The sequence below is a fragment of the Pavona decussata genome, unplaced genomic scaffold (assembly GCF_977016875.1).
Source record: "Pavona decussata unplaced genomic scaffold, jaPavDecu1.1 SCAFFOLD_250, whole genome shotgun sequence".
NCBI classification, from domain to species: domain Eukaryota; kingdom Metazoa; phylum Cnidaria; class Anthozoa; order Scleractinia; family Agariciidae; genus Pavona; species Pavona decussata.
The window spans coordinates 150,001-171,976 of NW_028145654.1; the positions used below are offsets into that span (position 1 = coordinate 150,001).

Below are 21,976 nucleotides of genomic sequence, written 5' to 3' on the forward strand. Positions count from 1 at the left end.
TACGAGCCTAAGTGACCCACACGGCCGGAGCATAGCCCAGTTGCGTGAAGCAACTAGGAGCATTGCTACTCACCCCCTGAACGGGATGCTAGGGCGTTGCAGGGTTACCCCAAGCTGTTTGTCGCCGGTTCCCATTTATACACCTGGGTTAAGAGAGACAAGAGACAATGTGGAGCAAAGTTTCTTTGATAAGGAAACGACACAGTAGTAAAGAGGCCGACCTAGCCTCGAACCAACGGCGGGTGAGTTTAGTAGGAGGAGTAGTAGTAGTAGTAGTAGTAGTAGTAGTAGTAGTAGTAGTAGTAGTAGTAGTAGTAGTAGTAGTAGTAGTAGTAGTAGTAGTAGTAGTAGTAGTAGTAGTAGTAGTAGTAGTAGTAGTAGTAGTAGTAGTAGTAGTGGTAGTAGTAGTAGTAGTAGTAGTAGTAGTAGTAGTAGTAGTAGTAGTAGTAGTAGTAGTAGTAGTAGTAGTAGTAGTAGTAATTGCTTTATTTGCATGACCACAAGATTTACAGTATTCCAAAAGCTTATATAATCTAATTACTAACAAAAACAGTGTAAAGTATCATAACAAAATATAATTAATTCTAAGTTACATCATCAATATCCAATAATGGCCTGTCACGTATAATCATACATGAAGAAATAAACTTCATAACCCGGCAGTTTGTTTACATTATAGTCTTTAGAGTTCATCAGTAGTTTCACAATATCTGATGTCGATTTCGTTTGAATATCAGGTATCATTTTACTTATGTCTTCATAGAATGTCTGCCTCTGTAAGGAGTAGCAACTACATTGAAACAAGAAATGAGTTTCATTTTCCACTTGATTTGATTGACACAACTGACATAATCTTAACTCTCTAGGAAGATGATCTTTCTGATATCTACCAGCTTCAATTCTGAGTTTGTGGTTACTTAATTTAAACTTAACTAGGTTTCGTCTATCAGGAAAATTTCTTAAATGAGTTAAATAATTAGACGAAGAGTATTCATTCTTGAAAACCTTATAGAACTCTAACTTTTTTGAGTGTTCAAGGTTGTGTTGCCAGAAACGTAGATACTTGTTTTTCATATTAGTTTCAATTTGCCTTATTGTCTCATTGCTAAAATTTTCAGGATTTAGATCAGATGGATACTATTTTTCTAACATGCCCATAAAATTGGAGTAAAAACCGGAATTATTAATGGAGTGTAAATATTTTGACATCAGAAAAGATTGCTTAACGATAGAGTCATTCTCCTTATTGTTTAGGTAAACAAAGTATTTCATAATTTTTTGGTTTATTGCAATAAGTAATGGATATCGCCCTAACTCAGCCCTACATGCTAGGTTAGAGGCTTTGTTGTTTACCTCCAAATAGCGTTTGCAAAACTTTAAATGTACTTTTTCTAATGGGGAATTATCCCATGTTTTGAACTCCTGTTTCGTGTACATACCCCAAACCTCACTGTTATAGCTTAAGATCGAGAATATCATCGTGTCGAAGATCTGAGATGCTGTGTTGGGATTTAGTTTACTGAGGAGTGTGTGTTTTTGGATGTTAGAGAAGGCGTGCATGGCCTTTTCTTTTAAGTGATCTAACGCAAGAGTGAAATTTCCTGTTGGGGTTAAACGAGTTCCTAAATAAGTGTATTCCTGAACAATTTCAACAGGTTCGGTGTCTATTTTAAAATTAATGTCAACGGATTTCTTTGAGCGTCTCTGAAAGATCATTACTTTCGTCTTCTTAGGATTGATTTTTAGCATCCATGATTTGCAGTAAGAAGATAGCGTATTTAAACAGTTTTGCAATCCTGTTTTGGATCTCGACAGAATGATTAAATCATCAGCATACAGAAGTGAGTTTATTTTCGTTCCATTTGGGAGGACAAATGGATCAGAAAGCGCGTTTTGAAATGAATATGGCAGATTGTTAATATAAAAGTTAAATAACAGAGGACTTAGAATACACCCTTGACGGACACCCCTGGAGTACGAGAAAGATCGTGTTTTGTTGTCTCCAATTCTTATAGAACAGGAAGAATTACAATAAAGAGTTTTAATTAGATTGTAAAATTGTCCTCCAATGCCAGCACCGAGTAGCTTATAAAATAAACCAACGTGCCAGATGGAGTCAAAAGCCTTGCGGAAATCTACGAAACAGGCATAGACCCTTTCTTTGTGATAGTGAACGTATTTATCTAGCAGGGCGCGAAGAGTAAAAACATGGTCTGCAGTGCGGTTTTCAGGCAGAAAGCCAATTTGTGAGTTATGTAATATTTTGTTTTCTTTTAAATAAGAGTGTAGACGTTGATTTAAGATTGAGCAGAACAGTTTTCCGAGGCAACTTGATACACAGATGCCCCTGTAGTTTGTCGGATCATTCTTGTCACCAGATTTGTAAATGGGGGATATGAGGCCTTGGCACCATACATCTGGCATAGTAGTAGTAGTAGTAGAGTAGTAGTAGTAGTAGTAGTAGTAGTAGTAGTAGTAGTAGTAGTAGTAGTAGTAGTAGTAGTAGTAGTAGTAGTAGTAGTAGTAGTAGTAGTAGTAGTAGTAGTAGTAGTAGTAGTAGTAGTAGTAGTAAGGTTAGTTTAGCCGGTCACTTTAGGGCATGGCGGCTGTGGAGGTTGTGGAGGTACAAATAAAACAAGGCCGCCACCCCAAAGGTAGTCGGCTTCCGTTTGGCTGTGAAAAAAGAGATTTTTAATTGGCTGAATGTTAGACCAAAAAATAACTCGGCTTCCGATTGGATGAAAAATGTAACCCTTGATTGACCAATTTCTGCTATATAACCAGCGTTTCGAGTTGCAAACTCCACTTTTTTCAAGATGAAGAAAAGAAAGGATACCTTATTTCATTTCATCAAGGAGAGAAGAGAGCAATATCTTTGCAACGTACAGATGGAGAAGTAACGACAATAACATCAGCAGCAGAAGTGACCGCATCTACAGCAGTAAAGAAACAATTGACATCAGAGACAACAATAGAGCAAATGGAGTATTTCATGGAACATATTATGCAGAGACACGTGCAACCTTTACAGTACAGAGAAAACAGCTTTTTCCTATCAACTGATGAACAGTACACTTGTGCGATGGTCTCCAGTTGGCTTCATAGAAGTTAGAATACAACGAAACAACCGTTGTTAACAAGAAGACTGGAATGTTGAAAAGAAGTGATATTTCCCTCTTGGGTCCACTTCCCGAACGTTGGCGCGGACTTCGGTTCTCCCCTTGCGCATAATCAAGGTTTAACTGTGAGATTTAAAAGCGCTGTAAAACAACTTGACGAGTCTCAGGTGAAAGCAAAACACTGGAAGAATGAGGTGAAAGAACAGAGCGATATCAACCACCCACTAAATTTTCCTTGTCCGGTTGAAAAATTTTCCCTGGTGTATTTTACGCCGCCAAAAAGCAAACATACTACAAAGCCTGAGAGAAATTATAAGTAAAAATTGGTGTGGAAGATCTAATAAACTTCGTCCGATTACACAGTTTGAACGTCATGAAATTCCAAAGTCGGATGTGATGAAATCGGATTCAGTTGATAGCAAGGAAGATAATGATGACGAATATACAAACAATGAGGACATGGGTGATGACTGTAATAATGATGGCGATAATGATGTTGATGATGATGAGGAGGATCAAACTGATAATACTGGCGATGATAATCGACCCCCCTGGCCCATGCCTAACTTTTCCCCTTTCGAGCTTGGCTACGAGGTCAGACGGGAAAGGTCCGTGGAAACAAAGAGACTACAAATAACTAAGTCAAAGAAGGCTGCCAGACAACAAAAAGAGAAAACGCCTGATCTAGACATTATATGGGATGACCCGGTGTCCTCTACACCGCTACGAAATCATGAGCTTCCACGTGTCATTCAAACGTCTATTTTAGGTTTAGACTTCCGAGCGGAGGTTGAGTATGAAGTCCATGTCGATGATGACGACGATGATGATTATACTGATGATGACGAAAAAAATGGCCGCTACGATAATGACGACAATGTGGGATGGGAAATAACCGCTGCTTTCCGAGTCACTATCGGACAGTACCGCATAACGCCATTCAGAAGAGTACACACCCTGGGTAGGATAAGAGGCAGACTGCCACCCAAAGGACAGCGAAGAAGCAGTCGATAGACTGTGAAGGCTGGAGACTTTGTAAGTACATATTAATATAATATAAATTCAACTTTCTTCGGTACTTGCTTACAAAAATGCGATCGATATATCTGAGCTGATTTTCCAGAAGGTGGCTACAGAAATTAAAGTTTTTGTCAACTTTTCTTGAGATATTCATTTTTTTTAGCGTTTCCTATTGAATTTCACATCAGTCTGTAAATAGATTACAAGGGTCATTAGAAGACGTTCGGGAAACAAAAATTATTTTCTCCCCCTCCCCCCTCTACCAACTGAGCTAACCAAGCGGTGGCAAAGTTTTTGACCACGTCGTTAATTCAAACAAGGTCAAAGCTATATTGCTGTTATTGTTGTTGTATTGTTGTTAAGAAAAGTGAGAAATTCAGTCCTCTTTCTCACACCAACTACGCTTTTCTGACAATTGCATTTTCTCTAACAGGAACAGTCGCCATGGCTACGCTGCCAGTCAAGCTATCCTTCCAAGAGGACCAAACGCCAGAGTGGTGCGTGACAAGTGACCTTGAACAAAAATTGGTTCGGATAAACACGGTACCCCTGTCATCATGGCACTGCACCCTTGATTACAACAAACTGGATTGTTTGTATGACAATCAGGTTGAACTTTATAGGCTGATTCCTTACTAACCACGTATCTTCCATATACCTTTTATCTTCTAATCTGTGCGATTTTCGTCTTACCGTGATTTCTGAAGATTTCTGGAGACTACCTGACCGATTCCGAAGTTGTCTGAGGGGTGTTCACAATGTGGCGAAGATTTTCGAGGCGAAGATATCGCCATATACAGCTCGCCGTTGTGGGGCTCTCTAAACAAGACTGTAGATATACAGATAGCGGCTTTATTTACCCTCGGCCATGGCATGATTTGGTTGACCATTGTATTTATTTGAAGCGGACTGTGAATATTGCCCAAAAATTATGTATGTATGTTACATCTTAACCAGCTGTGAATTGTGTTGTAAACGCTCGTAAGAAACAGGCCCCCAGCCACCTCGTTTCTCACTCATTCCGATAGGATACTATGTGCTTTTAAGTTTGCATTAATTTAAATTATCAGAAAATCGTCTGACTTTTAAACGCCTGCAAACAAAAGAGCTGTCCACTCGCTCGTTCAGCTGTTAATCTGGTTTTGCGATTTCGTTCACTCGGTTGTTCATTTGTTCGTTTTCGCCTGCAAGCGCTCAGTGGACCGTTTGATCGTTAACTCGGTCATACGATTATCCGTTCGTGTGCGTTTCTGGTTTGTTCAGTTGCCTCCGTTTACCCAGTTCTCCTTGCTATTCATGGGCCCAGAGATGTTATCAACAATTAAATTTAATCAATTAAAAGCTGTCTTAAAACATTACGAAGAATTTTCTCCCCGTTTTAATACATTTTGCTGTCATGCTATAGAGAATATATACTATAGTCTGCCAAGGTCAAAGAAGAATTCACCTCAACGTGATTTGAACCCACGACCTCTGGGTTAGATCACCAGTGCTTTAACCAACTGAGCTACGAGGTGAGCTGGGAGCTGCTCGTGGAAATTAAACTGAATAAGTTTGATAATGTTGCCTGTTTCTTTTTCTTCTGCTATATTTGCCTCCTTCCGATAAAAAACCCTGCTGAATATAATCCTATGGACTGGTAGGGCTAGATGGCTGTTTAAGACAGTTGTCTTAATGTTTTAAGGCCAATGCGTTAATATTCAAAACTCCCTTCAATGAGAAGTCTCCCGGAAATAAGTCGCGAGGCTTGTCACACGATATTTTATTGTCTTCCAAATTTCCTGCCCAGTTCTCCCCCCATCTTAACTGCACAGGAACAAACGTGCCACGTATTTTTGCTGTCAAACTTGGTTAAGTTGACACGACGAACTACAAAATAATCTCTCAGCAGCAAAGACATTTATTAATGTCGTCATAAAATTACACAAGAGAACAGCAATATACATAGCGGATAAATATTGTCGGCTACTACATGGGTCGTGGTTCGTGCATTCTGAACAATTGATTGTTTTGAAAGAATCTTGAAAGCCTACTTTGTTATTGCAGGAAAACGTTCTAGATTTTTTGAACGAGCTTTGAAAGCCTTTGCAACTTACGGTTCTTAATTGGGAGAACACCCCCACAAAACTGCTTTCCGTCCAAAACCAATCTCCAATTGTCTGAATTTTATTTGACATCAGTGGCACGAACCATCATGCCATATAATATCCCAACAACATGCCGTTAACTATTCTCACTGTCTAAATAACCACGAAACTAGCCTGTGCGGAACACTGGCATGTTTGTAATGCCTCGGTGTTTTAGAGTCAATCCCACACTTGTCTCTTGGGACTTCATCTACCTATTTAAGCAATCTATTCCTGCTCTTTGGTCCTTCTCGCCAAGTTACACAGTTCTGGGATTTCAGAATGTTTTTTACCCACCCACCTCCCCTTCGGCGACGCGTCCTACCTTTCCTTTCTCTGTCTTACGACCCTCTTTCTTTGCAAAATCTCTTTTCCCGTATCTTAATTCAGCAAAGGCAGTGAGTGGTTGTAATGACAGTAAAAATGGTTTACTAGTCACTAAAAACACTTGTGTATCATCTACGTTATTTATGTCTGAATTTCGTGTGGCTAAAGTCACACGAACAAACAAGCCAATATTAATATTCCAGCAACAAATATGTTCTCAAACAAGCTTAAGTTTTAATAAACTTTTAAAAGCTTGAACACAAAGTCGGTATACATATATGTAATCTACGTTATATACACGGTGTCGTCTTGCAGACATTGTGCCACCCATTTGAAAAAGAAGTACGCACAGTTTGCAACAGGACAACACTTAACTCGATCTAATCAACGTTTGCCTAGCATGCATCTCAAATGTTCAAGGAAGTTTTGCTTTTTTTTGGTGTCAGTTAATGTAAACTTTAGGTTATTCTCCTTTATAAAGGACTCTACGTAAAACAAGCAAATTAACAGCCTACCATAGAAATCACTACGAATAGAGATACTGTATTACCAAAGTCTTTCATTTTATGTGCTTTTCCCTTTTTTTGCGCAATTATGGTCTTTAGTGATGTATATGTATTTCTCAAGTCAACCTATTCAACTAAATATACTTTGAAGTGACATGCATGCAACTGAACTAAAATGCTTTGTACATGTGGCATACAACTGGGCTGGTTGGAGGGGCGAAACCGCTTCTGAACTTTCACTGTAAAATATTGATGTTGTGTGGGCTAGTAAACTTCTTCAATCTTCAATCTTGCCGAATTCCTCGCCCACATATAACTGAATGTTGAAAACTTATTACACCAGTAAGTTCTCTTAGATCAACTCCCCCCTTCCTTCGTCCCTTCCGTTGCCACAAGCCTAAAAAAACCGCAGTAAAACCCCTACGATTCGCAAATGACTTGCGTTACTTTCCTCCTAATAACATGAATGCATAAGGTAGACTCCCATCATCGCAATCCTCTTGCTTTCTCGATGGATGCTGTTTACACTTCTAATTTACCTTCAGCTATACTAAACTCCCCCATTATAAAGAAATTCCTTTGAGTGTTCGAGATAGTGGGAGTCCACTGTAGCTAATAAGCCCCTCAAACATGCAGCACCTAGCGTTAAAGAGATTTGATAAATTTACCAGTGTTATTGTAACGTTTTGTTCTTTGTCTAAGGATGCGAGTCGGTTATCAAATGACATCATTCCAGACTGATAAATGTCTGATGTCAGATCCTTGATATTTCACTTAACTCGTACATCTTATGCCGAAGCGCAAACTTGATTCTGTCAATAATGTGGTCCTAACTTTCACTATGGTTGTCACTCAGTATGGTTGAGTGCAATCAAACTAAAATTCATAAAGATTTTAAGAGTTCACACTAGCTTTTGAGTTTGTGGATGGGTGCAACCAATCTTAAACTTATGGCGGTGTAAGTTCACTCTTTTCAAGTTGCGAGTATTACATTAACAAAATCTCGTGAAACGAAAATGAAGTCCGGTTTGAACAAAATTCGACCTTGCGCTACCACGTGTTTTGAATTGGTTTATTTAGAAGTGAATAACCGACTTACTCATGTGTATACAAATTTGATGATAGCTTTCACAGAGAAAACCTCTTTCTCTCTTTCGATCACGATAATTGTGTAATTGTGTAAAAAACGATCCCTAAGCGTCTCTCTAGCAAATTCGTGCCCCACCCCTAATCATATCAATCAACAATCTCTCATTGCGCAACATACGAATGTACAATTTCCGGCACACGATTGAAAAAAGAATTTTCTGACGAACGATATAGTCTTATTCGGAGGGAAATTTATATCTCGTCTCAGTAACAGTATGTTAATACAAATAAACACGCCCTATGCTGGTCGCTACTGGGGCTTAAAGGCCTAATGCCGGGAAAATGACGACTTTTCTTGTCTGAGCAACTTAGCGATAATGCCGTAAAACGTTTAAGAGTGCAGTGATACTTTTGAAAGGGGTTTAGGCAAGGTACAATACCTGTCAGTCATCTGGGGTGAAGTAGTAACTCCCAGCCGGGATTGTTCGCAGGTCTGTTACTCCACTTGGTACAGGGTAGAAATCACCAAGGTATGCGCGTGAATATTTGTTTCTGTTCGCCTGATCAGCAATGAGGATGTCGCGTCCCTTATAAGTTATGTTATCGCCTTACTGAGAAAAGTACTTTATTTCTAACCCCTTTTATTTTCAAGCTCATCCCTCCTACCTTCAGTTGCAAACTCCTTGATTATCATCACTTTTCTTAAAGCAGTTATAAGGAGCTAACTCAGGGCTGATAACACTACCACGTGACATAAGTTCCTTTTATGATCCCTAGGGGAAGCGGAGGCTAGCAATCGACGATAGATTGACAACATTTCACAAACCCCCCCCCCCACCCCTCCCCCCTTGAGAAAAACATCAATTAAAGATAAAACAAAAAACTAAAATAACACAAGTAATGCCATTCCACAAAACAAATCCCCTTTTAAAATATTTTTATGCACACTGAAGGTCAGCACTACACAGGATAGGAATGGTTACTGCTATGAAGTTGTATGTGAATAAAATGTTCTCGTCATGACCAAGAGAGGATGAAGGTGTCATGACATAACAATGTGCTACTTTAGTTCTAGGAAAAGGATTTTTGTGTCTCAGCTTACAGTCTTTCAGTATGGAAACATAATAATTCATTTTTTGTGATATTTAAAGACTGTAAGCTGGAGATTTTGATTTATTTTTTAAGTTGTTTCGTAGAAAGTTTCTATTTCATCCGGTTGGAATCGATAGCTTCCTGCAAGGAATGTTTGTGCGAAGGTGCTGCCATGGCTGTACCCACCGGGTACGCGGTAGGTGTGACCAGGGTTGGAGCGTGAATTTGTATTTGATGCGGCGTTGTTAGATATGTAAAGATCAGATCCACCCCCAAAAGCAGGTCCATTAGAGGAGCAGCTGTATGTGGAAAAACCATATTTTCCTGTTTGAGTCAGTTGCACCGGCGCCCATCCTGGATTGTTTACCAACGAAAACAGGAAAGGTTTCGCATCATATCGATAACTACAAATGGAAACTAACAAAAAAATAAGCAAATTAGAAAACAAACAAATCGACACGTGCTTCTGATGATTACCGCATGGGATAAAGGTAAAGTCACACTTCAGGCCTAAGTGGCCCACACAGCGGGTCGGAGATTAACCTGATCACCTTAGTATGAAACAACTAGGTGTACTACTCCAACCCACCTACATCCCCTCCCCCCTGAGTAGTAATGCGTCCATCACAGGACTAACCCAGACAGTCTTTTGCCAGCACTTACCTATACAGTAAGGAAGATAGTAAGAGATCAGCTTAGCCTCAAAGCACTGACCCTTTGATCTACCGATTATGCTTACCATTTCCAGTTGTTACAAAGAATCACCCAGTACCTTTAGTTAACGAAAAAGCTTGCAAACACAGACGCGCGTCATTGCTCACAACTGGTGATTTAGTTAGGGATTGATTCAAGGCTAACAACAAGGTGGTCACTAATCGTTGGAGCACTGACATATTTTTTCGGGTTTTCATTTTTTCCCTAGAATAAATATACAAAACCCGCAACGCGTTTGCACAAGTGAACCCTTTGAGAATTGTAAGCGTTGGTGGACGGGAAAGGGAGAATTAAAACAATGCAACCATCTAAAGACCTTTGTTCAAGATTGTACATACTCCTTTGGTTTAATGAACGCAGAACAGTTTAATGAAAAAAATTGTGAAGTTTAGTTATCACTAGAGAAGCAAGAAAGAGTCAAGTTTTAGCCATAATGACTGACACACCTCAAGGTTGCATTTCATAGGGGCACTATGGGCCCGTTTCTTAGTACTTTTGGATATGGAAAAACGACCAAAAATTGTCTTTTAGAAATATAACACATATTCATCGGATTTACGAGAAAAAGTAGTAGCGATGGTTGTTCTAATATGAGAAGGAAACAATAAATTACATTTTTTTAATTCAATTGATTAGTGGGTTAAGTAAATATTCAGTGAGTTTCACTCTAAAATCCTGACACATAAAGGGTCAATTGTTAAAAGACAGTTTAGACGGTGTTTACCAAAACCACGACCTAAACCATTTTCAATTTTGCCAACAGTCGTATCTAAACAATGCCTGCAGCTGACACTAACAAGAAGGCTTGCATGCCAGACAGGAAAACTATTTATCTACTTTAAATACCACTTATAAACAGATTTGGAGGAACACTGATTGTCTTAAGCCGCGGCCTAAGTTAGACTCTGTTAAAATTACTGGCCCTAAATATTTAAAGCAAGATTGCGCCATAAAAAATCAATGGAAACTGCTTAGTGGTCTCGAGAAGGATCCACAAATAAGCTACATAAATGAAAAGCGCCATGATATCAAGACGGTGAAGGGATATTGAGAGCAAATGACAGTTTTATTTAGCTGAACAACGACAGAAAACGAGCTGGCTTATAGAAGATATGGAGAACTGATTTTGTGAAGTGAAACCAGTGTGCGATGAAATCAGGCAGCGCATCTGATATAAACCTAAATATATATTCGTGTGTGCCATGTGCTTATTCTTTTTGTTGTTTGGTTTTCGAATTTAAGACCGCTTAATTAAGCTTCAAACAGAAAGTCTTAGTATCCAAACTAAGGGACCGACTATTTAAACGAAGTTAAAAACGTGCTTGACAAAGCCGTAGTCTAAAAACCACCGCTTTTCCCAAGATTCCGGTTATTTAAACGAGGTTTAGTCGTGGATTTAGATAAAGCTTGGTTTTTGGAGTAGTCATCAAAGCCTGATTTTGTCTGAAACAACGTCTTACTTAACCTCTGTTTGAACAATCGGCCTAAGAGGTCTAACACGGATGGAGTAAAATACTTTCACCTGTTACATCTGATTTATTCTCTCTGATTTACGATATATTTTCTCTCTACTTTACGACGCAACCCAATAATTAGCTTTGAGATATTCTAATCCAAAAATAGGGGTAACTGACAGTTAAGGCTTATAAGCCGGCGACACGCTTGGCGATTTTATACGCCGGTCGCCATGATCGGCGAGAATCGCCAGGTGTGCCCGGTGCAGCGATTGCGATTTTCGCCGATCGCCGCGATCGGCGTATAAAATCGCCGATATCTGGCATGTCAGATGTCTGCGATCAAATTTGCCGGTATTCTCCAAGTGTGCCCTTTCCCGCGATTTTCTAAGGTCATTGCTGCGAATCGCCAGTAAAGCCAACCCATCAGGTTGGGCGATTTTATCACATGACTTTTCAAAACTGCCACATCGCCGCGATCGTCGAAAAAAATCGCCAGGTGTGTCCGCATTAATCGGTGGCGTAAATCGCTTGCGATCAAATTCGCCATGATCAGCGTATAAAATCGTCAGGTGTGTCGCTGGCTTAAAAATGATGCTTTTAAGAGTTACCGTATTAAGTGTTAACATCGGTGATTTTAGTCTTGATTAAAAATATAGATTATGACGGAGTCCATTTCTCAATTATATACTTCAGGTAAAGTTCGTGCTCTTTATCGAGTAAACGTCAACTCCAATACAAGGTTGAGTACACCTCTTTTGGATTTATAATCACTCTAAACAAGGTAAGGACACCACCAGGAGTTAACTCCACTTTACAGTCTCATTCTAACCCCTGGAAAACTACTGCGCATTTAAAATACTAACTTGATATAAGTAAGGTAAATAAAGTCACTTACTAGTCCATGAGTCACTGGCGTATCCTCCAAATATATACTGGCCGACCTTTATTATCGTCACAGTAGGACCCTTGTTATCGCACCCGGAGTGAAAGGTAGATGCAGCCCAACCATCAACGGACGCGCGCCAACATCGCTTCCAGCCAGATGACTTGCTTTGCAAAACGGGCTTTAGCCAGTTGTTTAATTCTGTTAGGTATGTGTTGTTCTTTCTTAGGATGACTGAACTAGCTAAACCAGCTAAAACAAAATAGTATTTATTATTCAGAGTGACGATACACTAATCACATAAGTAAAGATGTGTAATGGTTTTTGAAAGGAGTTCCCGGAAAATTCGTGTTAAAACTTTTATTTGAGCTTTTGGCGAAGTTCATATTGTCTGACAGTTGCCAACTATAATTAAAGACGATATGAAAGGAGAGAAAGCCACCTAATATTTTCAACATAACTCGCTGACCAATCTAGTTCACATAGAAATTCGGTATGAATTGTTTCTTTCTAGCTGGTTTGCTTGTGAGGTTTGGGAAACCTTCTCACATGTGCATTCAGGGCGAGCCGTCTATCGAAAATTAGTATAAATCTACGTCTAGCGTTCTATCACGAATCCTGCTCTCTTATTAACTACGCTACTCACTATCTATTTTGTTGTAGACAGTGAGTAGCCTATCAGCGTGCAGTTGTCAACAAAATGGCAGCGGCTTCGTCTCGTTTTCGAAGAGTCAGTGAAAAGGATTTTCGGATAATTACTCGTCGGGGCGATTCCAGAGAAGACAGAAATTGCATCGAAATATGGAGTGAACATTTTTCACGGTAAGAAAAGGAGTAGAAAAAAGAGACTGGATGATTTTATTCTTCATTGACACTTTTAAAACTCGGCAATTATATAATTTTGAGAACATTCAAAGATGCGTTTCACTGACACATTTTTTAGATAACTTGGCTTCCAAAATTGTCATTGTAAAATTGTCATTTTACAATAGAAAAAACTATAGGCTCCTTATGTGAGTTTCGAGCGAATGAATGGTTTTCATTTAATACTTTGCCACGCATTCACCTATATCTGAAATAAGGTGAAAAGGATGATAAATTACAGGTAACATCACTTCACACATAACCTGTAACACCAAAAATTTAATCTACATGGTACAATGTAACCGCTGCCATTTACAATACATAGGTGAAACTAAGCGACGTCTCAAAGACAGATTCAACGAACATAGACGCCCAGTTGACAAAACTAACATTACATCCAAACCAACCACTGTTTCTGAACATTTTCTTTCTCAACCTAACCACTGCCACACTGACATGCAACTAATACCACTTGAAGTTATCCACTCCTCACGTGATTCAATCAGAAAAGCCAGAGAGTCTTTTCCTATAGATTTAGCGGGGACCTTTGAACCCCACGGTTTGAATAGACGTGATGAATTGTAATTTTTTTATTTTATTTTACTTATTTCCTCATCCTTTGGTACCACCTTGTAAACGTCATTTCCGCCGCTCCATGTATTGCAACATCCTCCATAATATAATATTGTAATTTCATTTATATAATTTAGTAACATCTAAACCTGAAGAAGGCTGGTTTGGCCAGCCGAAATATTGTTTTAAAATATATTACGTCGTGTCAGCTTTGCAGTAGTCTTTGGACTTCTCATCGTCTATTTTTCAAGTTTGGCTGATTAGATCTCCTGTGAGATCCAACGTACAAGCAAGCAGGATCTTCGTTCACGGCTTTTGCAGTTTTTAAGATATTTAACACCGACCGCGGTAACTCGAACTCCCCCGCGCGCGCTAACTCGAACTGAGTCTCAATTCGCTTCGCTTGACTCAACTTTTAAGTCATTTTTATTCGGTTAACTCGAACTCGGATAACTCAAAAACCCCGCTAACTCGAACTAAATTTCGTTTCCCTTGATCAAAATTTACCCCGATAACTCGAATTTCTGGTTCTTATAACTCGCAACGGATGCCCATTGAGATATCCCATCAGCTTTTCTTATCGTGTGTGCCTAAGCAATAAGAACTTTACGGATAATAGAACGACACCGACGCAAAAGGGAACATAAATTGAGTGTATTAATTTCATTGTCGTAAGAATGCATAATCGTTACAGTTGTTAAAAAATGTATTAGCTTCTCGTGAAATAAGTTTAATTTGCGCTGTATTGTACACCGAAGTGCTGAAAGTCAATAGACTTTTAATTATTAACCTGAAAAATTGAATATTTTAATCGACCCCGATAACTCGAAACCCCGCTAATTCGAACAGTTTTTCGTTTCCCTTCAGAGTTCGAGTTACCGGGGTTCTACTGTACATGCAAACGATTAAAATATCTAAGACAACAAACAACCGAGGAGTGCTATCCAGTAAGCCGCATTGTGTAACGGGTAAGACCAGGGTATATATTTGAAAAAGGCCGTCCCAAGTGTATGCTGGCCTGCGTGTGCAATTGCACGATCCGTTGGTGTCGTTAAAAACAGCATTTGCCATGCAGTTGTTTTTTCTTTCTTCGCACAATTTTAAATGTTAGGCAAGTCTCTGCGCTTCAAAACTTAATATAAAAAAGCATGAATTGAAAAGCCTCTTCTCATCCAAACGAAACAGGTGCAGGCCTTGAATCGAAAAATATACACCAGATGGACACTTAAAAATGCAGAATGTAATATATCAATTGTAATATCTGTTAATTTAAAGACATAAAGAATTCAAAAGTACTTGCTTTGAGGTTTTTTGATGGCCAAAACCTCACTCTTTGTCTAGGCAAACGTTTAGAGAGAAAGATTTCTCGGTTTGTCTTGGTTAGACGCAACTCCTTTCCGATAAATACCTAAGATAAAGTTAAAATAATCTGCTGTTTATTCTAACAGCAGCCAGTATCCTAAAAGCAAGAGCCTAATTTTGTGGCCGTTTTTTTTTTTTTAGTAAATTTCACCCTTTAAAGGTACTAAAAGAAAACTAGCAGGATTCGTCCAATGTTTTACCTCTCTCAGATTTATAAACAAAAGAAAAGGAATGACATTGATCTCTAACGCTTCTTTTCTCTCAAAAAGGTAACCTTCTGGATGCAAAAAGCCAAACTCAATGAAAGATAAAAGGAAACCACCCTCCCCCCACCCCCGGGGTTATTTGTTTTTCTGAAATGTTCGTTTTGAGGTCCTTACGATCCTTAACTTTTATGTATATATCTAGAAATTTTCATTTTCCAGGTTTGATAACCCGCAACTTGCAACTCCAGCGCAACTCGCGACTCGCAACTTGCAACTCACAACTCACAAATTAACACGTTCCTTTCTGAACCTAGTACAATTTTTTTTATTTATGCACATGAACTAATGTTCGCTATTTCGTTTATCGTTGAAACCTGGAACTGGATCAAGTTACAAAAGTCAAAATTCCTTTGCAAGATTTCATTGTAAATAACTCATTCTTCAGGTTTGTACGTGTAAAGTTGAAGTTCAAGCTGTTTTCTTACAACGACACGTGTCCTGTTATTCAAGGGTTTCTTTCACTTACGTTGTTATCTGAAATTGACTGAAAATTTGCGACAAAACCAGGTGGACAGCTGCAGTTAAAGCCGTTTATTTCATCCTCACACGTCCCATTATTGAGACAGGGGCTGCTGTCACACTCGTTAAATTCTGCCGAAAACACGTCATGAATTTATTGTTTACATGTTGCGTTTTCATAACTTAATTAGTTAGTTAGTTAGTTAGTTAGTTAGTTAGTTAGTTAGTTAGTTAGTTAGTTAGTTAGTTAGTTAGTTAGTTAGTTAGTTAGTTAGTTAGTTAGTTAGTTAGTTAGTTATTTAGTTAGTTAGTTAGTTAGTTAGTTAAATTAGTTCGCTCGATTAACTGTGCTCAGTTAGTCAAGTGGACTATAAAACAAATCTTAGTCAGTCAGTCAAAAGGTTGGTCAGCAAGCAGAGGTGATTTAGTCTGTTAAGAAATTGGTTTGTCTGTCAGATAAACAACGTTTTGGTTCCAGAAATAGTCAATAAGGTGTTCAGTTAAACAGTTAAATAAGGATCTGTAATTATCCCCTGGCGTCACGAGTGGCGTCACATGTGAGCCGTACTGGCTACCAGTACCAATTAAGAACTGCATCGAATTCTAAAATCTTGCTCATTACTTTAAAGGCAATACATGGCATTGCACCCGTCTTCATCTATGTGTACATGTATATGTAAACTCGTGTATGTACGAGTTTGCCTGTGTCATTACTGAATAATACACCATTCTCATTTGTTCACTAGGCTTAAAATCTACATCACATTTCCTTTCATTGAGCATATGCCACTGATTGACATTCCAATCCTAGCAGTATGCAGGATGTTTGTCCCATGAGCCTAGTTTAATGGCCTAAGCTCCCACGAGTCTCCTGTAGCTCAGTGGTAGAGCATCCGAACTAGTAATCGGAAGGTCTTGGGTTCGACTCCTGATAGGAGCACTCGGAATTTCTTTTTGAGAATTTAGCTGTGTCATTACCGAATAATATATCATTCTCATGTATAAACTTATTCGACGTAAAACACCCACTTAATATGGACTCTAGTGTGATCATAGGATTAGGCTGGTAGTTCCGTCAGCATTTAAAGATTATGAAGCTTATGTCTCCTTGTTCGCTTTCACATACGTTGAAGTAAAATCTTATAGCCTGAGATTAAAACCTCACGTAAAGAACATAGTTCAAACCAACAATCAAACAAATCATGCAACCTTTACCTCCACAGTTGTGTCCGTCTCCTGTGAATCCAGCTTTGCACGTGCAATTGAATCCTCCTTTGGTGTTGTTACACACGGTATCATTACCGCAGTTGTGTGTTCCTGTCACACATTCATCTATATCTGGAATGAGGTGAAAAGGATGATAAAAATTGATTTAACGATGATGTTAAGCTAGCCTTTTCTTTTTTCAAGATCAGTAACATGTTTAGCGTAAAGGACCCTGCGCCTGTTGAACTTCGATTCGTTCGAGTGTTGTTTACAAGTTTACCTGTACAAGCTGTAATTCTTGCTATGTCAGCAAAACCAGCCAACACCTCTCGACACGCATTCGCGAACACCTCAACAGGGACAGGAACTCGCATATCTTTCAACACCTTCAAGAATCTGAGGCTTCCCGCAATTCCTGCTCTACTAAATCTTTTAAAGTTATAGACCATGCGACCACAAAATTCCAGGTCAAGATAAAAGAAGCGTTACACACCTCCTGAGAGCAACCTTCCTTAAACGAGCAACTATACCACGTTAATTTAACTCTCTCGTTCTAATCAACATGTTCTATTATACAATCTTTTGTTACCTTTGGCTATTTTGTTAAATTCCTGATTTATTGCACGTTTGTTGTTTATCTTTTTTCAGCATTATATTATAAATTCAAATGTAACTTCATATTAATTCTACTTTCAACTGAAGATGGTCCTTGAACGACCGAAACATGTCTTCTCAAATGAACAATTCAAAACGTAGCGAGCCCCATCACATTTGAGGTTTCTAAGTGTACAATTTCCTCGGTTTCTGGCCATGACTGTCGTGAAAAATTTAGAAACTATTTGACTTGAAATAATAGAAACCATCAAACCGCGCTACATGAAAAACGTTATTGGTCTCGAGAAGGACCTTCTTTAATACTCAGTCATAATATTAACCTTGCGCTGTATAAGAAATCATAGGATATCTAATACATACAAACCATTAAAATATCTAAGGCCCGGTTCAGACGCCGAACTTTTCATGAGCCGAACCTAATACCTCAAATTAAGTACATGAAAAGTTCGGCGTCTGAATCAATTGAGAACGGCTGTGTCAATTTGGAACGGCTCAGCCATTCTTCCCGCCTGGCTCAGCCGGGAATTTCGGCTTTGGAATGGCTTTGATTCAGACGCCGAACTTTTCATGAGCCGAACCTAATGCATAAATTATTTTAACGTATTTAGAATACTGAAAAAATTAAAAAATAAAAAACAACGCTGACATTTCGATTGGTTTTGCTTCAAGTAAATTAAGTTCGGTTAATTAAATTCGGCGTCTGAATCAAAAGGCGGGATTTTTGTGATTTGGGCCGACCTTAATTTGAATTAAGTTCGGCTCATGAAAAGTTCGTCGTCTGAACTGGGCCTAAGATAACAAACAACAGAGGAGTGCTATCCAGTAAGCCGCATTGTGTAACGAGTAAGACGAGGGTGTTTATTTGTAAAATGCCGGTAGGTTAAGAGGCCAAAGGCCTCAGACATAACTTGTGCAGTTTTTCCCGTCCCAAGTGTATGCTGGCCTGCACGTGCAATTGCACGATCCGTTGGTGTCGTTAAAAACAGCATTGGCACTGAAGTTGTGTTTTCTTTCTTCGCACAATTTTAAATGTTTGGTTAGTCTCAGCGCATTTAAAAGTAACAAAGAAAAGCATGAATGAATCGAAAAGCCTCTTCACTCATCAAAACGAAACAGGTGCAGGCCTTGAATCAAAAAATAGGCCTGATGGATACTTAAAAATGCAGAATGTAATATACCAATTGTAATATCTGTTAATTTAAAGACATACAGAACTCAAAAGTACTTGCTATGAGGTTTTTGATGGCAAAAACCTCACTCTTTGTCTAGAGAAAAGTTTAGAGAGAAAGATTTCTCGGTTTGTCTTGGTTAGGCGCAACTCCTGCAGAATGTTTGTCCCATGAACCTTCTTTAATAGCCTTAGCTCCCACGAGTCTCCTGTAACTCAGTGGTAGAACATCCGAACTAGTAATCGGAAGGTCTTGGGTTCGACTCCTGATAGGAAAACTCGGTATCTCTTTTTGCGAGTTTGCCTGCGTCATTACCGATTAATATATCATTCTCATGTATAAACTTATTAAACGTAAAACACCTACTTGATATGAACTCTAGTGTGATCATATGATTAGGTTGGTAGTTCCGTCAGCATTTAAAGATTATGAAGCTTATGTCTCCTTGTTCGCTTTCACATACGTTGAAGTAAACGCTTATGGCCTGAGATAAAAGCCTCAAGTAAAGAACATAGTTCCAACCAACAAACAAACCAACAATCAAACACATCATGCAACCTTTACCTGTACAGTTGTGTCCGTCTCCGGTGAATCCAGCTTTGCACGTGCAATTGAATCCTCCTTTGGTGTTGTTACACACGGTATCATTACCGCAGTTGTGTGTTCCTGTCACGCATTCATCTATATCTGAAATGAGGTGAAAAGGATGATAAAAAATGATTTAACGAAATTCCTCCATTAGCTGTGGGCCAATCCCCAACGACAGCAACTCCAACAACATTAAAGAAGCATTACGTGTGATACCGGTATCTAAATATTACATTGAAGGTTTAGCCGGAATGTATTAGCTGTAGCACTCGGGTGAAAATTGGGAAGTAATGCCAAGCCCTATCTCAGATTTCCTAAGGGAGTTTTTGTAATTAGCACCCGATCTTTTTAGCAGTCGTTTGACCGTCTCTTTAACACACTTTTTTTGGAAATGACTTGAAAGGTTGCGGAGAGGTGTTTTGACAAGTAATAGTAGGTAAAGTAATTTTTGGGAAAAGGCGTTTTAGAACCTAGGTCAACCTTTTTAAATGAATAATTAAAAACGTACCGAGTCCCATCATATTTCAGGTTTCTCAGTGTACAATTTCCTTGGTTTCTGGCCATGACCGTCGTGAAAAATTTAGAAACTATTTGACATGAAATATTAGAAACAATCAAACTGCGCTACATAGAAAATGTTATTGGTCTCGAGGAGGACCTTCTTTAATACCCAGTCATAGTATTAACCTTGTGCTGTATAAGAAATCATAGGATATCTAATACATAATCTAATACAATCGAAAAGCCTCTTTACTCATCCAAACGAAACAGGTGCAGGCCTTGAATCGAAAAAATAAACCGGATGGACACTAAAAAATGCGGAATGTAATATACCAATTGCAATATCTGTTAATTTAAAGACATACAGAATTCAAAAGTACTTGCTATGATTTTTTTTAATGGCTAAAACCTCACTCTTAGTCTAGGGAAACGTTTGGAGAGAAAGATTTCTCGTTTTTTTGGTTAGGCGAAACTCCTGCACGATGTTTGTCCCATGAAACTTGTTTAATGGCCTTAGCTACCACGAGTCTCCTGTAGCTCAGTGGTGGAGCATCCGAACTAGTAATCGGAAGGTCTTAGGTTGGACTCCTGATGGAGGCACTCGGAATTTCTTTTTGCGAATTTGCCTGTGTCATTACCGAATAATTCTTCATTCTCGTGTATAAACAAGACTCCACCCTGGGCCTGTCACCTTGTTGTGGTGGTGGAGCTTGTGTGTCTCAGTGACCCCAAGAGCTATGCCGGTGGGGACTCAGTCCCTGGTGGGTTCAACCGTACTGGATTGGTCGAGGGACAGAGACCTGACAAAGGGCAGCCCCTGGCCCTCTAGGTTGGGGGTTGGGCGTTAGGCTAATCACCCCACCTCGTAAAAAGCGAATGATTACAGAAACCTTACACATAAGAGGCAATCTACCGAATCTTGGGGGCCGAGTGGCACACAACATGACGTTCCAGAGTGAAAGCCACATGGAAGCTCTGGAACCGAGGACGCCAATAGTGCACCCAAAAACACAGTTGACGATAGGAAACTGGAACGTGAGAACCTTGTATGCACAAGGGAGGACAGCCCAAGCGGCGAAAGCAATGAGAGAGGCTAAGTTGCAGATAATGGGTATAAGTGAAAGCAGATGGTGTGGATCGGGGAAGTTCATTCTAAGTACAGGTGAGACATTACTGTACTCTGGCAGGGACGACGAAGTTCACCAACACGGCGTGGCCATCATGCAGAGCAAAGATGCGGCGGAAGCATTGACCGACTGGTCACCTGTCGATGAGCGAATAATTCGAGCCAGACTCCACTCTAGGCATGTCAAGTTAACATTGATCCATGTATATGCCCCCACCAATGACACTGATGAAGAAGCGAAAGATCATTTTTATGAGAAGTTCCAGGCAATAGTGGACAAAACACCGAAACACGACTTGCTGGTTATCACTGGTGATTTGAACGCAAAGGTTGGAAGCGATGTAGAAGGATAAGAACGAGTAATGGGTCAGCTTGGAGTCGGAATCAGGAACGACAATGGCGAGACACTATGCGATTTTTGCGGCATGAATGACCTGGTGATCACAGGTACGATATTTCCACATAAGAAGATCCATAAACAAACATGGATATACCCTGAGAGGTGCACTTGCAATCAGATTGACCATGTGTTAATCAACAGGAAATTTAGAACATCTGTGCTGGACACAAGAGCCATAAGATCAGCTGATATCGCCAGTGACCACCACATGGTTTGTACCAAATTGAGGCTAAAGCTATCGGCAGCTCCTAAAAGACGTGGAATTAGAAGGACGAGATATGATACTCAGAAGCTGGAGAGCGGTGAGTGTAGGAGGAAGTATCGTTTGGAATTAAGGAACAGGTTTGAGATATTACAGAGGGAGGAGCAGGAAGATGACGAAATAGATCAGCCAGAAGCCGTGCTGGAGAAGACAAACGACATCCTTGAAAAGACTTACAATATGACAGCAAAGAAAGTCCTAGGATATAAGGCAAAGAAAGTTAAGCCATGGATCAGTAAAGAAGCGTGGGAC

General features: G+C 39.4%; 1 protein-coding gene across 1 annotated transcript in view; it reads right to left on the minus strand.

Annotated features, from left to right (window-relative positions):
* LOC146456991 (uncharacterized) overlaps nucleotides 1-21,976 on the minus strand; it is an 86,149-nt gene that overhangs the window by 38,001 nt on the left and 26,172 nt on the right. The window contains exons 11-12 of the mRNA XM_085092472.1: nucleotides 19,412-19,534; nucleotides 17,073-17,195 (exon numbers count right to left, since the gene is read on the minus strand). Of these exons, the coding sequence (XP_084948598.1) occupies nucleotides 17,073-17,195; nucleotides 19,412-19,534 (246 nt within the window). The remainder of the gene's footprint in view (nucleotides 1-17,072; nucleotides 17,196-19,411; nucleotides 19,535-21,976) is intronic.